General features: G+C 38.5%; 1 protein-coding gene across 4 annotated transcripts in view; it reads right to left on the bottom strand.

Moving 5' to 3' along the window:
* Positions 1 to 4,990, bottom strand: part of lrp8 (low density lipoprotein receptor-related protein 8, apolipoprotein e receptor) — a 102,995-nt gene extending 98,005 nt beyond the window's left edge. For all 4 annotated transcript variants that reach the window (XM_077606487.1, XM_077606489.1, XM_077606488.1 and 1 more), the window contains exons 1-2: positions 4,742 to 4,990; positions 3,884 to 4,009 (exon numbers count right to left, since the gene is read on the bottom strand). In XM_077606487.1, the coding sequence (XP_077462613.1) occupies positions 3,884 to 4,009; positions 4,742 to 4,808 (193 nt within the window). In that variant the 5' untranslated portion in view covers positions 4,809 to 4,990. The remainder of the gene's footprint in view (positions 1 to 3,883; positions 4,010 to 4,741) is intronic.
* Positions 4,991 to 20,841: the final 15,851 nt, after the last annotated feature.

Raw genomic sequence — 20,841 nt, 5'->3', positions numbered from 1 at the left:
TTTTCTGTATTCCCCATCTGTAATATAGGTCATACATAGCTATGCAGAGGAGGAGAGTTGCCATGTGTTCACAAATGTTTAGCAGTGCTGCATTCACAACAAAGAAAGCACACACATACTCAAAAAGCCCCAGTGCCATCAACTGTGCTTTGCCGTCTCCCTGGGCAACAAGACAGGAATCTACCAATAGGCATGTTGAAAATGAAGGAGAGGAGCTGGGAAAGGAAGAGGAGAGCATGATCAAAAACACAAAGGCATCCAAATCTTAAGCACTTATCTGTCCACAACTTTTCAGATGGTGAAACCGGAAGGGACAGTTAGTACAGTAGCATTGCATCTAGGCCTGGGAGATATGATAAAAATTGCTATCACGATACAAATATATATATATATATATATATATATATATATATATATATATATATATATATATATATATATATATATATATATATATATATATATATATATATATATATATATATATATATATTAGTCAATATTGATAATTATCACGATAACTATCGTGTTTTTTCTTTCAAATTTGAAACTTAACACTTCTGTGAATAAGTAAATAAGTTACTTTAATTGTTATGAAATTATGAAAGTAAGAAAACTGAATATAAAATATGATTTTAAAAAGTATTTTTGTTGTTCTGTTGTGCAATAAAGATAAGATAACTCTCTAATGAATAATAAAACCTGCAGAAATTTTGACAGGGGTCTTAATTTTGATTAATTAATTTGAAATTTGCCTTTAAAACAAAAGTTGCTGTACAATATGAAATAAATAAAATAATCAATTGAAGACATAATCACCAGTGGCAACCAGACGATTTTCAGCCTCACACAAAGAAACAATGTAAATTTACCTCACGTGGCCATTTAAAAAAATAAATAAATAAATTGAGTGCACTTAACCTATTTTAACCGGTACTCGGATGATTCGCCTAAAGACGTTTCACCGACGGACGTTTGAAAGATGGACAGGTCGCCGAATGGACGTTCCACCGAACGGTCATTCGGCCGAACGGAGGTTTCGCGGAAAGGGGATTTGCGCGCTTGCCCCGCCCCCGGATCGTGTGTGTACAAGTTTGTCAACCTCGGCCCGTGGGCCATATACGGCCCGTTAGGATTTTTAATCCGGCCCGCCGCCGGCGTTGTCCAAATTATAGTAAAAATCAATGATTCATTTCCCTTTGCAACTCATCACTCTCAATTTATTAGTCTACCGTCAATGGCAGCCCGGGAATAAGCACTCTTGGGCGGGCATGTCAGCCAGGGAATAAGCACTCTTGGGCGGGCAGATGTAGCAGAACCGAGCCGTGAAATGACAGCAATCAGGTTAAATACATCCTAAAACAGCATTTAATGATCAAATACAAATACTGGAGCTCTTTGGACATTGGAACCGAGCCCATGGAAGTGAATTCCTCGGTAAAATGTCGCGATGATGTCGCGATAAGGCAAAAAACGTCTATATGAACCTCCGTTCGGCCGAATGACCGTTCGGTGGAACGTCCAACTAATTTTGAACGAGTACTTTCCACATTTTGCTGTGTCCAACATGCATTGTACACATATTACCGTATTTTCGACACTATTAGGCACAAATAAAAGACTTCAATTTTCTCAATGCGCTTTATACTCCGATGCACCTTATATATGGATCAATATAGAGTAGTCATTATATGAAATTCCTTTACCACAGCTCCCTCTAGTTGATGTAAAACATAATCCCTAACCACTACTACTATTACTACCACTACAACCCCATCTAGTGGATGTATAACACAATCCCCTACTACTGTTACTACTATTATTACCATTACCATCACGACTGCTACTACTGTGTTTTATAATCCGTGTGCCTTATCTATTACACATTTTTTTCAGATAATTGAAGGTGCGCCTTATAATCCAGTGTGCCTTAAAGTGTGGAAAATTTTCATATCCTAGGAAGAATGCATTTTGAATTTGTCCCCTGGACCATTCTCTAAATTGTTCTGCCCTTTAACTTAGAGCTGTGAGCTTTGTTTCATCTTGTTCGTTAAGATCTATGCTCATCAATTTATTTCCCTGGACCTCCTCCTCCTCAACAGTGTTTTTAGGTTGCAGAGAGTGGTGGCATCTGTTAGAAGAGATGGCACAAAGCCAGGCACTAAACATGACTCTGGCAACAGGGAACGAGGATTTATCCTTGACCGAACCACAAGCTGATGCTTATTCTGGGCATAGTCTCTCTTGGCATTACTTCATTGCCCTCAGGAAATTAAAAAATGATGTGTCCTAAGGGGCTGAAAGAGTGAGGTATTCATACAGAGAGAATCCAGAAGACAACACATTCCACACATGGGGCAGAAGAAGTAAGAGAGCAAAGTGAGTAAGTACAATCCAAATTAATAAGGATGCACAGCATAGCTGGCAGTGCATAGGTAACAAATTCATAGCAGAACTGGAGAGTGGGAATATTAATACATGTAACAACATGTGTTGCAATTTGTTTAGTCACTATCTTTCTGCAAATAACTTCAAGGAACTCGCTATTCCTGCAATTGACTGGCAACCAATTCAGGGTGCCCCATGCCTACTGCCAAAAGTTGGCTGGTAAAGGCTCCAGCACCCACACGACCGTTATAAGGATAAGTGGAACGGAAAATGAATAAAGTATCTCTCGTTACAAGTCCTTTCCACTATTGCCCATGAAATTCAAAATAGTGCCCAATCAATCTCTGTGGTCAATAATACAATTGTGAAAATTCATTCATTCATTCATCTTCCATACTGTCCATCCTCGAAAGGGTTACAGGGGTTGCTGGAGCCTAACCCAGCTGTCTTCAGGCAAAAGGCAGACTACACCCTAGACTGGTCGACAGTCAGTCGTAGGGCACACAGAGAGACAAACAACAATCCACACTCCCAATCAAACCACCACCAGCGGGAATTGAGCCCGCGCCTGTCCACACCCAAGTCAGGCGAGTGAACCTCTACACCACAAGGCAGCTCAATTGTGAAAATTTCACAGCAATCATATAGGAAAGTCTTATAACATTGTTAATGGCTAGATCAAAGAACGGCCGTGGTGGTGATGAAGAACAAGTGGTGAATCAATTAGTCATTAATTTAACCATTCAAGCAATTAGTGCCAGGACAAATTCATAAGCAATAATTACCGTCTGGTTGTCTGTGCAATTTCATTAGGGCATTCAAAAACAGTACACGCCAAAAAAAGTGTGCTTCTCCTTCCCACTTTTGCTTCAGGACATATCGCTATATTTAATTCAATAATGCATTTTACACTAGTTATTTTCAGTTAATGCACAGTCAAAAGTGACCTTGAGAAAAAAAACAAAAACAAAAAAGCCAGTTTCAGTTTATCCTTATCTATAAGGAATAGCAAATCCATTCATAGATATTGAAATACTCATTGCACTAATTTTATGAGTCATGATGTATATATTACTTTAACTGTCACTAATCCCATTTGTGGAATCATCCTTTGAATTCTAATCATGATATAGTTGGATGAATAGTATGAGGAGAACAATTAGCAGGACAGAAAATTTTGTTAAGAGTTAAGCTAATTCCTGAAGCCATGTGACCCTTTGTCTAAGGTTTTTCAACCCTTGCACGCTGATATCTGCAAAAGATTCCAATGAGGCCCAGCAAGAAAAGCAGCTTATTTTCAGCATAACATATTGAACATTTGCAAAGTCTTAGAGTAAAGGGGTACATTTTAGAAGATGCATGTAGGAAATATGGGATGAAAGGATTGGTAAATGTTTGGAATACCTAGTCCAGACAGCAGTTGTTTTTTTATATATATAAACATAGCAAACGATGGGATCAATATAATTTTGCACTGAAGGACAAGGCTACTTACGACAATTTTCCTCATCGCTGTTATCTGAGCAGTCATCATCATCATCACATCTCCAAAGGGTTGGGATGCACCTTCCATTGTTGCACTGAAACTGCCCCGTTTCACACTGTGATTCTGTATGAATGCCTGTATTATAATAAAACGAAGAATCAGTTGACAATAAAATTTTAAAATGGTAATTTGATTTAACAATAATGATTCTAGAAGTTGCTATTATTTAATCAGGATTTTTCTACTATCTTTTTTTCTCAGGAATGTAAACAAGTTTAAATTGCAATTCTTGCAGTGTGTGGTCTAGAGCCATTTATTATTGAATTGAATTTATTGTCATTATACACGTATAGTGAGATTTAAAGCCTCACCACGAAGTGCACAATAACAATGATACTACTTTTCTTTTTTCTTCTTCAAAATTTCTGACTTTTTCTTTAACTGTTTCATTGATTTATTTTATTGTTTGTTTGTTTGTTTTAGCTTTGTCTTTTTCCATGACACGACCTGACAAACAACCTAATCGCAGAATGATTTATGCCGATTCTAACAGACGTTCTGTGCCTTGCCCAAAATAATCATGTTAATAATATATTTATATTAATTTCAGCGCATAATGTCACAAATCCTCGGGAAGCACCCTGCATGTTTAACACGTGCAATCTGTCCCCACTCGCCAGTGTAGGCTACATCTGCCCTCCAGCATATTGTCACCTTCTGTCACCATCCTGACTCTGTTTGATTTTCCCGTACTACTGACTACAATTATTTTCCAAAACACAGGAATCATAACATTCTAGCAGTCCTGCGATGCGGGATACCACACCACACGGGGCGGTTCGCTACGAATGAAGCAAAGTGTCTTACCTTTTGCGGACTGGAGCTCCATTAGCATCAAATGAAACAGTACGAGCTTGCCGACTTCTTTCCACATCTTGAAGTCCTCCGATTGTGGTCATGCGAAAGAAATCACGCCGAGAGACCCCCAAGATGTAGCTGTGCCCGGCGTTAAATCGCTCTCTTGTCCCTCAAGCCGCGTTAATGCGTGTGTGTGATCCTTTCGGCTCCCTCCTTTCTTTGCCTCTGCCTCGGCTCCCGTTTGAATCAGTGACGTTAATGGGCGGGATAGCTGAGGTTGAGGGTGGTGTGTGGTAATTGGCAGTTGCTTTAAAAAACCAGCTTGGGAAGTCGTACCTGGTGGCATTGCTGAGTCACTATGAGAACGTACCATCCTGCAATCTTGTTCCCGGTCACCAACTTTGGCACATGTCGCTCTACTTCAGGCTTGGACTCACTCGGAGTAGGCTGCCATGTGGCATAGATTGGTTATAAGGTGACAATTCATTAGTATATTATTATTTTTACTGTATAGTGTTTTTAGGGTGGGTTGGCGCGGTGCTTTAGTGGTTAGCGCATTGGCCATGCAGTGGGGGACCTGGGTTCAAATCCAGGTGGGTGCACCTGTGTGGACTGGGTTGTGTGGGTTTTCTCCGGGTACTCCGGTTTCCTCCCAAATTCCAAAGACATGCATGGTAAGCAGGTTGGACACTTTAAATAGCCCCTAGGTATGAGTGTGAGGGTGAATGGTTGTCTGTCTCCTTGTGCCCTGCGATCAGCTGCCCACCAATTCAGGGTGGTCCGTGCCTCGTGCCTGAAGTCAGTTGGGATAGGCTCCAGCACCCCCGGTGACCCTAGTAAGGATAAAGCCGTTCAGAAATTGAGATGAGATGAGGTGTTTGTAGGGTACCCTAAAGTCTCATCTCATTTTCTGAACCACTTTATCCTCATTAGGGTAACGGGGGGTGCTGGAGCCTATCCCAGCTGACTGTGGGCAGAGGTGCAGGGCACAAGGAGATGAACAACCATGTACACTCACACCCCATACCTTGGGGCAATGTAGTGTCCAATCAGCCTACCATACATGTCTTTGGAATGTGGGAGGGAACTGGAGGACCTGGTGAAAACCCATGCAGGCCCGGGGAGAACATGCAAACTCCACACAGGTGGACCGACCTGGATTTGACCCCAGGACCCCAGAGCTGTGAGGCCAACGCGCTAATCACTCGGACCACCGGCCGCAACCCTAAAGTCATGTTCCAATATTTTGAATTGTTTGATGAGGAATGAAATGAGCCTATGCCCTTATTTATTGAATTGAATGCTTATATTGTCATTATACAAGTATGTATAATGAGATTTCAAGCTTCACCACGAAGTGCACAAATAACAACAACAAACAAACAGACAAATAAATGATCAATAGATAAAAACAATAACTAATAAATGGAGCAGCTTGGCAGATGAGTGGTTGGCGCACCGTCCTCACAGTTCTGGGGTCTTGCTTTCAAATCCAGGTCGGTCCACCTGTGTGGAGTTTACTTGTTCTCCCCGGGCCTGCATGGGTTTCCTCCGGGTACTGCGGTTTCCCCCCTAGGAAAAGTCGGCCTCCTTGTCTGGTCCATCTTATGGATGTTGCCTTCAGAAATGCACCGTTCCCAAACCTTTCGCCAGGCTTTTATTTTTACTTGAACACAAAATTTTGATAATTTAAAATAACAAAATACGTACCATAACTATAAAATGGTCAGTTCATTTTTTATATTTGAAATTGTATTAAATCAGGGGTGGCCAAGTCCAGTCCTTGAAAGCCCCTATCGGGTCTGTTTTCCATTTCTCCCTCCACCAACACACATGAATCAAGTAATCTGGATCGGTATCAAGCTTCTGGAGAGCTTGCTGATGAGTTGATCATTTGATTTAGCTAGGTCAAATGTAATGAATGCTGTAAAACTCCACAACTTTAAATGATCGTTATCGCTTGATTTCATCATGGAGAAACTATAACACTACCGGCAAGATACAATAAAGGTTCCTTCATCCGGGCTTCCTCCTAGAAGTTCCGTCAAGCATTTTGACGCCACTTAATATGGTAGCGTGAGACTTGATATGAACCTAGTGACTTATAATAACATCTTTGTTTTATTGACGCACGTTCAATAAAAGCAAATGAAAGAGCATTGGCAATTAACTTTATTTTTATAACCTTGGAGAGCATTAAAGTCCAACTGTCACCTCATGGGGTTGTTGATTGAATTTGATATATTGGTCTTCATTGAGCAACAATCCTTACTCGGTTGGTTTGTGACAAAAAACAAAGAAGTCCCCCAGTGAGTTTTAATCCCAAGTTTAAATCTTCAGCTGTGGGCCATTGTTGTGGAAGCCAGAGTTTTAGTTTTTCCTCCCCAAACTATTCCAAGCAATGGCACAATACTAGTGGTACCTCATATGTGCAGATCAAAAAAGTTTTTCAGAAAAGCGAAAGCAGTTCACAGCTTGCATCACTTGTACCCATTAGTTGTATTGCTGGTCAGGCTATTCCATAAATGCATTTTTTGATGACACTGTGGCTCTCAACCATATTCTTGCCGAAACCAATATATTGCCCTCTTACTTGAAATAATAAATGTTGCGGCATTCGTAATTGTGATTTTGAGCTTCTGTTTCATGCGGCCCAGCGGCTTCGGTGGTTAGCACGTCGGCTTCACAGCTCTGGGGTGGAGGGTTTTATTTCCAGGTCGGTCCACCTGGGATGAGTTTACATGTTCTCCCTGGGCCTGTGTGGGTTTTCTCCAGGTACTCCTCCCACATTCCAAAAACATGCATGCTAGGCTGAGTAAACACTCTAAATTGCCCTTCGGTATGAGTGTGAGCGTCAATGGTTGTCTGTCTCCTCGTGCCCTGCAATCGGCTACCCTAAGGGTGGGCAAACCGGTCCTTGGGGGCCATTGTGGGTGCAGGTTTTTGTTGCAACCGATTCAGCAAAGGCAATTTAACCAATGAGATTTCTGCAGAAAACAAGAAGCACCTGACTACAATCCACTGATTACACTTGCAGGACACCTGATTGGTGAAAAGCTGGCCTCTTTATGGGTTGGAATGTAAACATGCACCCACTGCGGCCCTTTGTGGAATAGTTTGCCCACCACTGGGCTAGTCACTGATTCAGGGTGGGCCCGCCTCTGGCCTGAAGTCCGCTGGAATAGGCTCCACCACCCCCATGACTCTAGTGAGGATAAAGCAGTTCAGAAAATGAATCAATGAATGCTTCTGTTTTATTTGCTCTCATGTTCTGCTTTGACCCAAATATTCAAAGGAGGGCCTTAATAATATATCATTACTATTCCATTGCAAAAAAACAACAACATTAAATATATAGGATAAGAGACACAAAACTTGGTTTGGATATGTCCAGCGGAGAAGATCGGTAAAGGGATGTTGAGGGTGGAGCTACCCGGAAACAGGGTTGGAGGTGGACCTAGGAAAGGATACATGGATATGGTGAAGGAGGGCATAAAAGTGGCTGACGTAGGGGAGTGGAAAAAGTTTTTTTCTGTAGTTGCAACCACACAAGACAAGCTGAAAGTGTAGTAGTAGTAGTAGTAGTAGTAGTAGTAGTGCCTGTAATTTGACAATTCAAGTAGGATTCTCTTGATATTCTCTGACATCCTGAAATAGGAATGGATTGTTAACATTTGGTGCAGAATTCAGAGATCAGATATTCTTTTTCTCTGGTTTCCTCCAACATCCCAAAAATGTGCAAGCTAGGCTGATTGAAAACTCTAAATTACCCCTAGGTATGAGTGTGAGCGTGAATGGTTGTCGCAGGCAGTGACAACCCCTGGGTCCTGAAAACACTCAGGGCAACTTTAAACCGCCTCCCCAAAAATCCAGACAAAAAGTATTCATGGCTATAACTCAGATTCAGCACTTAATTGTTCTCAACTTTTTGGCACTTATTTTCGAATTTATTTTATGTATTTAGAAGTGAATAATCTGTAATTGCCTATTATTAGCCACCATTTTACAGTGGTGACCCCTCACGGGACAAACCGAAGATGTGGTAGTAGAAATTAGTAGATTCAATCATCTCCCTTCAGATTGAGTATTTTCACAACTTTTTGTCTTATGTTTCACATATCCTGTCTTTGACAAGTGCTCCCAGTGGCAACTATTAAGGGAATACTGGATAAAATCACATTGAATATTGAATTGAATGCCTCACCATTCAAAGCTTCACCATTTCTTCTGCATTTTCTCTTCTTTTTTTGTCATTATCTTAACTTTCCCCAAAGCAAAGTGTTTACCTCCCTCCTTTACTTTGTCTCCAAGAGTCTGCCTGCTGTTGGCTGAAAAGAGTGTTTAACAACTGGAATGCAGAGTTGATTAAGGGAAAGGCTTAACTCACATGTGATTGGTCTGTCACTAAAACTCTATCATAAAGCCTAAATGTGCCAGTCAGATTTGGACCCTTGAACGTATTTTTTATTTTTTTTCTGCCTGTTCCCAAATGGGATAGATTTTGGGTCTGGACCTGGATTCTGGTACACCAGCCAGTTACCTCTCCCTTAGAGGAAACATTGGAGATAGAACATATATGTACATTTATAACTCATATGCAGTTAAAGTACATTCAACCTATGAAATCATTTATGTAGCTATGGAAATTAAAATCAGGTTATGAACTAAATGTGGTCTGTATTTAAGCAGTGGTTTCATGCAGTTCATGTTTGCTGCAGCTTAACTGCTGCTCAGACTGACTCATGTTTAAGTTAACACAGCAGCATATGACTTGAGAACATAGGGATAATTAGTTACGCGTCTTTAAGTTTGAGAGCAAATAAAGAGTGATTATACTTTGTGAATGAACATTTGAATCGGTTGACAACCATGGACCATTTCTAAATTATGTCTACCAACTCAAAGTCAATATGAGTGTAGAAATAGACCATGGATGTCCTAATCTTGAAAAGCACATTGATTTGCAATGTGTATGAAATGCAGCAGATAAATAAAGCTGTTGTGCCTAAAAATAATAATAAAAAAACACTACTCATTCTGAATAGAAGTGAAATGATAGAATTTCAATCATATGGTGATTGTTTATTTTGAAACAATATGTGCACAGCTGGGATTGGCCTACATCCTCCCCATTTTGAGTTGTGTGCAATATGATTCATGCAGGCAAAACTACCACGCATGTATACTGTGTCATCTCTCATCCATCAAGCCCAGAGGAATACCCCATTTGTGCTGCACCTTCAGTGCTGCCCCGCAGTAGCAATGAGCTCCAAATATGAAGGTGAACTAGAGCAGAAGAGCAGGATCGCTGTGCAGACTCAGTTGATAACTGGCAAATGTTGAAATAAATCCACATAATTCTAGTGAAAAAAATGCAACACTTTACAATGTTATTCAAACCATATTTACACTGTTTGTTTTTTGCATCTCAAGAGTGAAACATGGCAACTGCCAGTCACAATAACATTCAAAGCTGGTAAATACATTTGAATTTATAAAATACCTCTCCAGTCTGGATTCACATCTCGAATTTTCCAATTCGTTGCTCTAAATAGCAGAAACTAGTTGGCTTTAGTATTGAGAGCACATCTGCTGCCCAAAAGCTACTGTATGCAATTTTGAGGATACATATTTACTCAATGTCAAACCATTAAATTCAACGTTTTTTTTTCCTCTTTTGTAATATTTTTTGTATATTTTTTTACTGTTAGTTCAGGTTTTCCAATGTGAGGTCATGTGTCATTACAGCAGTGGCGGGCCGTTAGGGCCTTCAAGGCCTTCTCTGCTGGCCTAAGAAATATCTGAATCATATATAATATTTTGTCCATCAATACTTATTAAATAATTCCAAATTGTCTATTAGCTTCCTTTCATTGCTTTTCCCCCTGGTTGCACTGCTTCCAGATGTGTGTTTTCATATTGAAGCATTTAACCAATCACATATATGGAGGTATCGACGTTAATCGCTGTCTTTTTCCCGGGGAAATGATACTCCGAGCCCGGTTCTGATGTCTAAAAAGCTCCAGTATTTGTAGTTAATCAATAAATGCTGTTTTCGGCTGGATTTTACCCCATTTTCGGGCAATGTTTGCCGGTACGCCATTGACGTTCGTTGCTGTCTTTTCCCGGGAGAATCACCCCCGTGGCCCGGTTGTAATTTCTGAAAAGCTCCAGTATTTGTATTTAATCATTAAATGCTGCTAGGAAGTGGATTTTACCCCATTTTTGTGCATTGATTTATTGATTATTTTTATGTGTTGCAGCTGTAGCTGCAGTAGAGGTTTTATAGGCATAAAATAGTTTTTGAGGGTTGGATTGATTCGTTGAAGGCGCTACGAGAAAATGCACGGACCGCCACTGCATTACAGTGACCCTTATCCCCAACTATTTACTTGCATCAATCATAGTATAGTTTTGTCTCACAATGTTTTACTCGGGTAAAGAACAGCAATGTTGAGTAGCCTTTGTTTGACAATTGAGAGAAGTATTTTAAAGACTAATATAGCTAATGGTGAAGTAATTCAATAGAGCAATAAGACTGATTTAGCAAACAGTCACCCTGTTCTCACACTCAAATGTTTCAGATATTTATCCCTTGGATCAGAGATGAAATTGTATTCATCAGTTATCCCTTCATATTGAATTCATCAGGCCTGCAAGATAGTGAGCAAGTCAGACAGATACCTTCAGAACTGTAAATTATTACTTTTCCTCTCTGCCTTTTTATCTTTTCCTATTTGTCTCTGTTCCCCTTTTACTCATTTCTATCTTCCTCATCTGCTCCATCAGCCTTAAACATCTTCTCTGGTTCCTTCTTGTGATGTATCTTGGGCTGTTGTTTGAAAAACGCAACACATTTGGTGGTCAGGAAATTATCATTCTATCCTACAGTCTGTTACTCAGTGTAAATAGTGTTTCGGCAGATTGTTTGTATGTGTGGTGTGTCCAGTATCCCATTGGAGATCACGAGCCAAAAACCATGGCTGAGGTCTGGTCTATAGCTGGCCAACTGCCAGTAGTAGGAAAACATGTACTCTATGAAATGAAATAATTGTATACATTTCATCCATAAAAGACACACAATTTTATGCTTCTTGTTTGTTCATGAGTAAATTTTCATCAAACCGTGTTGGATATATTTAATTTTATAGTTATAAATATTATTTCACTTACTTTGACACAACTAATGTCTGTACTATTTTTAAATGTTTTAACCTTTTATTATTTTATATTTGACTCTAATTAATTTACTTATTGACTATTAGATCTGTCTGAACAGGTTAATGCAAAGTCAGAATACATATATTAATCAACAGTTACCTGTCAAAACCTTGGTAAAGCATGTTGATATTGTATATTGATTATATATTTTCGACATGAAACTAAGTCACAAAAATGTACATCATTCCATCTTCTTCCATATGATCAGTAATAATTAACTCAGCTTTGCCCAAAAAGGATTAATCAAGTTTAATTAATGATTTAACAAGGTCATTGACTTTTTAAAATGTATTTATATATTACATTTTTATTATCATTATTAATGTTTTAGTTTTATTATTATTACTCTACATTAGGCACTCTGATACCAATCGGTGTTTCTAAAATATTCAAACATTCATTATGGCCCACTATGGAAAACAAAACTAGAAGCACATAAGTTAATTTACAATTAAATGTATCCACTTATGAGTGTTTCACTCACCGATAAAAGATTTGTACAACTGTTTCCTACATATATGGACACATTTAATAAAAATGGGGCTGCTCATGTACCTTTATTAAAGATAAAATAGACAAAACACTAAAAGTCTGATGACACATAATTAATGATGCAATAATCCTAATGAAAATATCAATATATTTGTTTTATTACAAACATGAGTCACGCATCCTTGAACAATTTCAGTTAACAGCATTAGATATGATTGAAGCATTCATAACAGTCAACATATTCATATCCCCAAGAGTGTAAAATTAAGGAATTATAATTTTTCACAGGTATTTGGAATCAAACATGACTCTGATTTACTTGTTTTCTGAGATTTATATAACTGCTTCACAGTGATGGCCGTTACAGCAACATGGAGATAATCACACATACAATAGAATCTTGCTGTGTAAACCCCATATATAATTCAAAAGTCAAAATGTCCTCATGCTCTAGTAATCTGGTTAAATATTGTGGGATTACATAGCCTTAGCTACACACCAGTGAGAGGATCAGATCCGTACCCATGAAATGCCCTCTGTTGTGTGGCACGAAGAGCTTCTCAGATCTACATGTACAGTATTTGCAGACAAATCAATTATAACTGGAGTCCGCAAAGAACACAAGTCTGGTTCCATATCTGAAATCCTTTGTTAACAACTAATAGGAATGTTTATTCCCTCCCCCAAGACCGAGATGCGACATTGACTCAGGAAGCTTAATGACCATCATTGGTGGGTAAAAAGAAAAGCCTATATTTTCTAATTTGTTGTGTCAAAAAAAACAGCCCACCTTAATGATGTGTCTCCACCATCATCGGATGAAACATTTCTGTAAAATGAGCTGGAATACCTTTTCTCTCTTCTATTTACATTCATTCTAAATCCATGTTTTTTATATATAGAATTATAATAAGGAAATGGAAAGTGGCAAACTAGAGCATTGGAAGAAGGCTGACAAACGTGGGGTTGAAAAAGATGCAAATCAGCTGGAATCAAACTCCTCTGTCAGAGTTCTCAACCTAGGGAAACTAGCTAAGTATTGAAGTATGTGATAGAGGGAAGTCAGAGCATTACGTAGTAAAGGGAAAAAGGTCAGAACAATTAGGATTCTAAAGATGAAGAGGCTCCACTCTCTGTAAAATTATGACTTGTGAAAATAAAAACAATAACTCTTTGTTTTCCATTCATCAAGATCAAAAAGTCACAGGACACAAGGCACTCTACTCTGCAGGTCTAAAATCCAGTTCAGAGATGAAAACAAAAAACTCCCCAATAATGTTTTCTCATTGAATTTCTAAACACAATATAATGTATGCCACCATAACAAATACAAAGGAACATTTTAAACACACGACAAACATTTAAATATTTGTTCCTTTTTTCTATTCTTCACATTTGTAATGTAAAAAAAAAACATTCGTGTCATCTTTTGCATGAACTTTTCTTTTTACAAGTCTGTTCAACATTTATGGCTCAAGATAACTGTATGAATTTGAATGAAGAATGTGCGTGTTATGCTGAACCATGCTCAGTCAGCACAGCTCACGCTCTCACACCTCCACTATTCCCCACAGGGCAGATCATAACATTATCCAGTGCAAAATGAAAATATCCTCATCTAAATGCAAATCATAAACAGCATTTCCAATTATTTTCTCACTGTGTCTAATTTCCATTACTCAAATGCAACTTTGTGGCTTTTCACTTGCTTAGTATCAACTGGCTCTTTAAACATTTGGAACTTAAAAATGTTAAGAAATTTTAGATAAATACAGAACGACCTCTACTTTCCCTCATTCCCAATTCATGTAAATGAGGATCATTTCCATAATACTCTACGGGCCAGCATCTACAAAAATCGTATTTTATTTTACCCTAAAACAATGACAACCACACTCCCCACCACCCCATTGTGTATGAACACAGTAGGTTTCCAGCCAATTTTAAAGTCTATCTTCACATGTGTGTATACATACATAAATATATACAACAATAAAATTATGGTACAATATACAAACATAAGTAAATGTACAAGCAAGGAATTACATTTGTATCTACATTTTAAGTTATCCAAAATAGCACGTGTGTTAGCTTGCTTGGAGCTTGTTCAAAAATGTGCCATTTGAGAGCAACAAATGGTAATCGTGCCACATAAACCATAACTAAGTATATTCAGGATAAATTTACCCTAAAGAACCACAAAAGAACTAAAGGCCAGATGTCACGAAACCAACAATGTAAAATGATCCTTATATCAATCCACGATGGCTAACCAATTATTTATCATTCAGCAGGGATTAAAGCGGAGAAAAAAATTTAATGAACTGAGATGCAAAGTAGGCTATAGTGAGGACCTGACTTGTATTCAGACAAGCATTTACATGGAATTAAGAACAAGCGGATGAAGACTGAAAATTAAGATCACTTCTAATCCTCCACTCAAAGCAGTAAACAGCACCATTGACAAGACAAGCAAGAGCATGCTTGTTTATCAATAGAAGAAAGAATGGTAATGTCTTGCTCGGTTTCAGATATGTATCCTGTCTCGCTTGAAAGTGTTCCTTTTTTTTTTTTAAGAATTTAAAAACAGTTTAATACAGGGGGTGGCCTAAAGCAAATGACTGGTACTTCAGAATTTATTCAAATATATTTTTTATTACTGGAGTTGGACAAATGACTAATTGATGATATTTTTACTACAGTGTAATGTGACGAAGATGGATTAGATATGAACTTTACCTGATGTTAAAGGACAACCAGAAATATATTGTTGATGTCCACAAAGAGGTAATTCTCTCTCTAAAAAAATCTCCTTTAGGGATTAGGTGTAAGGATTTAAACAGCAAGAGTGGTCTTCTGGTTTTTTCATCTGCTGCAGCCATCATTTGCTATTTGATAGGGGGTCAGCCTTGTCGGCCACATGTTGCCAACATTGAGCCAAACAAGGGGTTATGAAAATAGGTCAAGTGAAGCTTTGGCAAGATACCCTTTGTCATTTCTTAAACCCTTTGGGTACTTCGAAGAAGATACTTTTGTTGTCCTTCAGATCCATCTTGATGTTACAAAATATTCTAAAGTACGCTTATTGTCCCTATAGCGTCACGTTTTTGTGGTGTAGAGCAGCAGTCCCAACCTTTTTCTCACAACGGACCGGTAATGCTCTTTCTATTTTCTCGCAGACCGGCTAATGGGTACAGCGACAACTTAGTAAGTCAAAATTGTGTGGTGGTGTGGTCTTCCTCAGAATCCACAGGACCTGCTTGGACACTTTACACTTGTATGTTGGGGTTCACCATGTTGGACGAGAGGTTAGCCTCTTTTCATTTTCAGGTGGTTGGACGGGTCCTGACCAATCCTTGTGCCCACGCACCAAACAGCAGCCTAGAGTGCACTCTCTTTTAGGAGTCTTTGTAGGGTTTGTTAGACAGCATCAATTCTGGAGGGGACTCCCTTGTCCTGCTGGGAGACTTTAATGCTCATTGGCAAACACAATGCAACCTGGAAGCGCGTAATTGGAAAGAATGCTACATACCTCCCTACCCCCACACGCACATCAGAACCCGGGTGAAAAGCTCCATCATCTGGGAGGGGCTGAGAATAGAGGCACTGGTTTCTCACATTGAGAGGAGCCAGATGAGGCACCTTGAGCATCTGATTAGGATGTCTCTTGAATGCATTTGAAGTGATATGTTTCTGGCACGTACCACTAGTAGGAGACCTAGGTCATACTGCGGAGAATAAGTCTTCCAACTAGCACAGGAATCCTCCTGGGGATCCCCTACAGAGAGCTGGATGAAGTCGTTGGGGAGAGCGTTCTGGCCTTTCTTGCTCCTGCCCTCGTGAAGATTGATGGATCGATAGACATTTTGTCACTAATAAAGACCAACACCATTTTTTGGAAAACATCAAATCACCATTGCATTACGGTGACTTGTATGTTTGAGTCAATGAAATATGCTCTGCCCTCATTTTGACATTGAAATGTTTTGTTTTCTTTGTTATGAATTTTGTCACCATCAGGTCATGGATTTTTGTTATGTGGACTTTTGTTTGCCTGAATCTCCTGATCATCACTGCCCTATCTGGATGTCAGGCTCACTCCATAGTGAGCATTCTGTTTCGTAGTGCTGTTGAAATGGATACAGTATTTAGTAAAGGTCATCCTGTACATATAAATGCATTCATACATCTACGTACTATATGTGCGTGGTTGGATGGTTGGATTGATGAATAGATGGATGCGTAGATGGAAAGATTGATGTCCGTTTTCTAAGTTGAGGGGTTTATGCATGCCTGTATTTCAGATAATTTCCATGGTAAATGTTGATGACAAAATTTAACAATTTTTAAGGCTGCTCTATATCCTTTGCTCATATCACCACAGTGCATCTTACAGAAGGGTGTTAGCAGCCAGGAATTGAAAGGATATATATATATATATATATATATATATATATATATATATATATATATATATATATATATATATATATATATATATATATCACGAGCTATGTCACTGTTTCCTGAATGAATAGTTTGTTGCCAAAATTGGGTCAGATGGATTCCCTTGTGAGCATCTTGCTCACATGAGAGGAAACATTTACTTAATTCACTAAAGTCCCAAGATGATGTTTATTTTGGTTTGAAAAATCCTGACCATATGGTGTTTAGAAATTGAAAGAATCCCCCAACCACAAACATGGCAAGGTGGAGGGTAACCACTGGTTGTAAACACAAAGTGATCCTCTAAATTGCAGCAGTGCAATTACAGCATCAATTAAGTCCAGCAGATGCTAGAAATATGTACAACTGATGCTTCTACTATGTGTGATATAATAATTTATTTTTACCTTATCACCTATGATTTATATATTTCACTCAATTATGATATGTAGCAGCAATTCATACAACTTTATTAGAACAATAACAAAAGAGCGAAAACAATATATATTCTATTTTTTCCAATCGTGGTTACTGGAGGAAACCCCAGGAGTGGCGCTACAAACCATGGCAGTCAGTTGTTTTTGAGGACAACACAGTACAGTAACACAATTGAGCAATCAATTACTCAGATCAGATCTGAATGCATACATTATGTACTGTGGATGAAGCAAATGACTGAAATGGGCCAATGTTTCCACAGGCGTATACAATTGAATTTACAGGATGGATGTGTATTCATCCTGGGTGATTGGTTGGATTTGTACGTAGATGGATTGGAAGACGGAAGATGAATGAATGAATGAGCAATGGATTAAGCAGTGAGCAAAGACACTGATTTTAACATCCACCCTAATTCTCTCTCCCTCTCTCTCTGTCCGAGGCCCAATCCCACCACGACACCATTCCCTCACAGCAGCCCTCAAATTGGGGACTAAAAATGTGCGAATATCTGAAATAATCCATTGACGACAGTGATTTTTTTTCACCTAGAATACAGCATTAAACAATGTTTAATTTCCTGCATATTGAATATATTTCATTTTTTGTAATGCTTACTTGCATAGTCATGATATCGTTATTATAATGAAAATGACTGTACTGTACTGCATATAATTTTATAATAATTAGAATTTTCTCAAAATATTTCAAAGTAATATTCATTTCAATATCGCTTATCCCCACAAAGGTTGCTTGAGCCTGAAATCAGTGCGATGGAAGAATACACTTTGGAATGCTTGCCAGCGAGTGATAGGACCTAGACAACCAATAAGGCAAAAATTTTACTCATAATGATGAAAAGTATAAGTTATAAGTAACAAATATATATATATATATATATATATATATATATATATATATATATATATATATATATATATATATATATATATATATATATATATATAAGCCTGACACAGAAGATTTGTAAATTCTCAATTTAATGCACAAGAACACCCCTGGACAAAGGTTTTGAAACTCTCTCCTATTCAAGTGAAAAGTCTCAGAACATATGACTATGGGTGTACATCAATGAGTTTGAGTTTGATTTATTTAATGAGGGGTGGCACATATTAATGAACATAATTATATTCATAAATAAAACATAATTGCCTTATTTAATGTTTAGAAATGCCAGTACCTGCAATAAGAAAGGTTGTGACAGCCTTTGGAGACCACTTTTTTTTTTCAAATAAAATACTGTTCCACATTCAGGACCAAGGGATCGTTATATTTGGTCACCATGTCATTCCAACTTCTGAGTCAGGTACTCTGTCAAAGACACTGATGCTGGTGGTGTCAATTTCTGTAGATAAGTCACTACTTTACCAAACTTACACCATATTCAACTGGATGTCCCCATTTAAGTACTATATTTTCTTCATAAAACCCTGCTACAGCTGGACAAGACCTCAAGCACACGACCACAGGCTAACTCAACACTTAAACTTGATGCATGGTGAAGTTAGACCAAAGGAAGATGAAGAACAGCCCTAGCAGTGTTTATTTTAGACCTTCTCACAAGTCACCTGCCAGCACCTGGAAAACACAAAAACACAGACTAAGGGTGGCAGCACCTTCCTTAGGCAGGGAGGGCAAAACAAAACAAAAATTCGACCCCACCACACAATGACCATAGGCCATTGCAGTGCCATTGTTTTTGTAAAAGGTTAAATAACAACTGACATTTTGAACACAAATAAATAAAATAACATTAAAATGAAAAGGAAGAATTATATACTATATTTCTTAAGGAACGAGCTAGATCATATAAAACAACAAAGAAAGATATAATTAATAAACAACACCCTCCATAACAGATTGCAATAAGTGATAGAACTTGATCTACAAGCATTTCAAGTGTTTGAGTGTTAAGCACTGCATAAAAATTACGATATAAATAGAAACGGAGCACTGTCACTTTCATCATAATGGATGAAACTACTTGCCTCCAACATTTTCTTACATCCGAATGATTGAGAGACCGGAGTCTGATGATAGAAACCTGTGGGTGGTTGATAAAAGAACCAAAAGTGGAAAGGAAACAAAGAGGGGAGGAAGGAGTTCATAATATTTATAGAGAGGATGTGGGAGGAAGCATATTTAAGTATGTAAATGGACAATATGATGAATGCATAATCAGGGTATAATGAGTGTTGATATTTAAAAGTGAGATGAGAAACAACGCACAGTACAGCAAAAATCCAGCCAAACAGGTGATAGACCGATACATGAGCACAATTTGGAGCTACGAGAACAAATATCGCTGTCAATAAAACGGAGAATCTTCAGTATAAAAATAAAGATAACATGTAAACAATTACATCGCTCTGCATGCTATCACAGCTTGCGCTAAAAAAAAAAAATATTTTATTTTTATTTTGTCTTATTATAACATTTGCTGCCGCCTGATGGTGTAGACCACAGGTGTCAAAGTGGTGGCCCGGGGGCCAAATCTGGCCCGCTGCATCATTTTGTGCGGCCCGAGAAAGTAAATCATGAGTTTCTATTTTAGGATCAAATTCAAATGATGTTTGGTTTTAAATTACTTTTCCTGATTTTCCCCTTTTTAAAATCAATTATTGTTTTCTTTTGTGTTTTTAGCTCAAAAAGCATTTTGTGAAATCTAAAAATAAATATACAAATATTTTCCGTTTTCCACTTTAAAAAAATATTTTGTTTCCATTTGAAATAAAAAACATGATTAAAAGACATTTTCCATTACAAAGAAAAAAAAGCTCAAATAAACATTGCTTTAGATCTATAACAACTGATTATTTAGGGATTTTGATCCAGTTCTTTTAATCCAATTTTAAAAATAACTAAAAAATCTAGATATTAGGTCTAAAATGGTCTGGCCCACATGAAATGGAGTTGACGTTAATGCGGCCCGCGAACCAACCCGAGTTTGACACCCTTGGTGTAGACAGTAGAGGTTCACTTGCCTGACTTCAGTGCGGCCAGGCGCGGACTCGATTCCTACTGGTGTCGGTATGATTGGCAGTGCGGATGGTCGTTTGTCTCTATGTGTGCCTTACGACTGACTGGGTGTAGTCTGCCTTTTGCCCGGAGACACTTGGTTTAGGCTCCAGCAACCCCCGCAACCCTTTTGAGGATGGGCGGTATGGAAGATAAATGAATGATGGTGTAGAGGTTCACTCGCCTAACTACGGTGCAGACACGGGCTCGATTCCCGCTGGTGGTGGTATGATTGTGAGTGCAGATGGTAGTTTGTCTCTCTGGGGGGCCTATGGCTGACTAGCTCCCAGTCTACGGTGTAGTCTGCCTTTCACCTGAAGTTAGCCGTAATAGGCTCCAGCCCCTGCAACCTTTACTAAGATGTGCTGTACAGAAGATGAACAAAGATTATATAATTTGCTTGGCCTTCTGACTAACTGGTTAGCGCTTCGGTCCCACAGTACTGAGATCGAGGTTTCGATCTCAGGTCCGGA

Source organism: Stigmatopora argus, chromosome 8 (assembly GCF_051989625.1).
Source record: "Stigmatopora argus isolate UIUO_Sarg chromosome 8, RoL_Sarg_1.0, whole genome shotgun sequence".
Lineage (NCBI taxonomy): Eukaryota > Metazoa > Chordata > Actinopteri > Syngnathiformes > Syngnathidae > Stigmatopora > Stigmatopora argus.
Note: the sequence above shows the minus strand (reverse complement) of the source record. Positions and strands in the feature narration are given on the sequence as shown.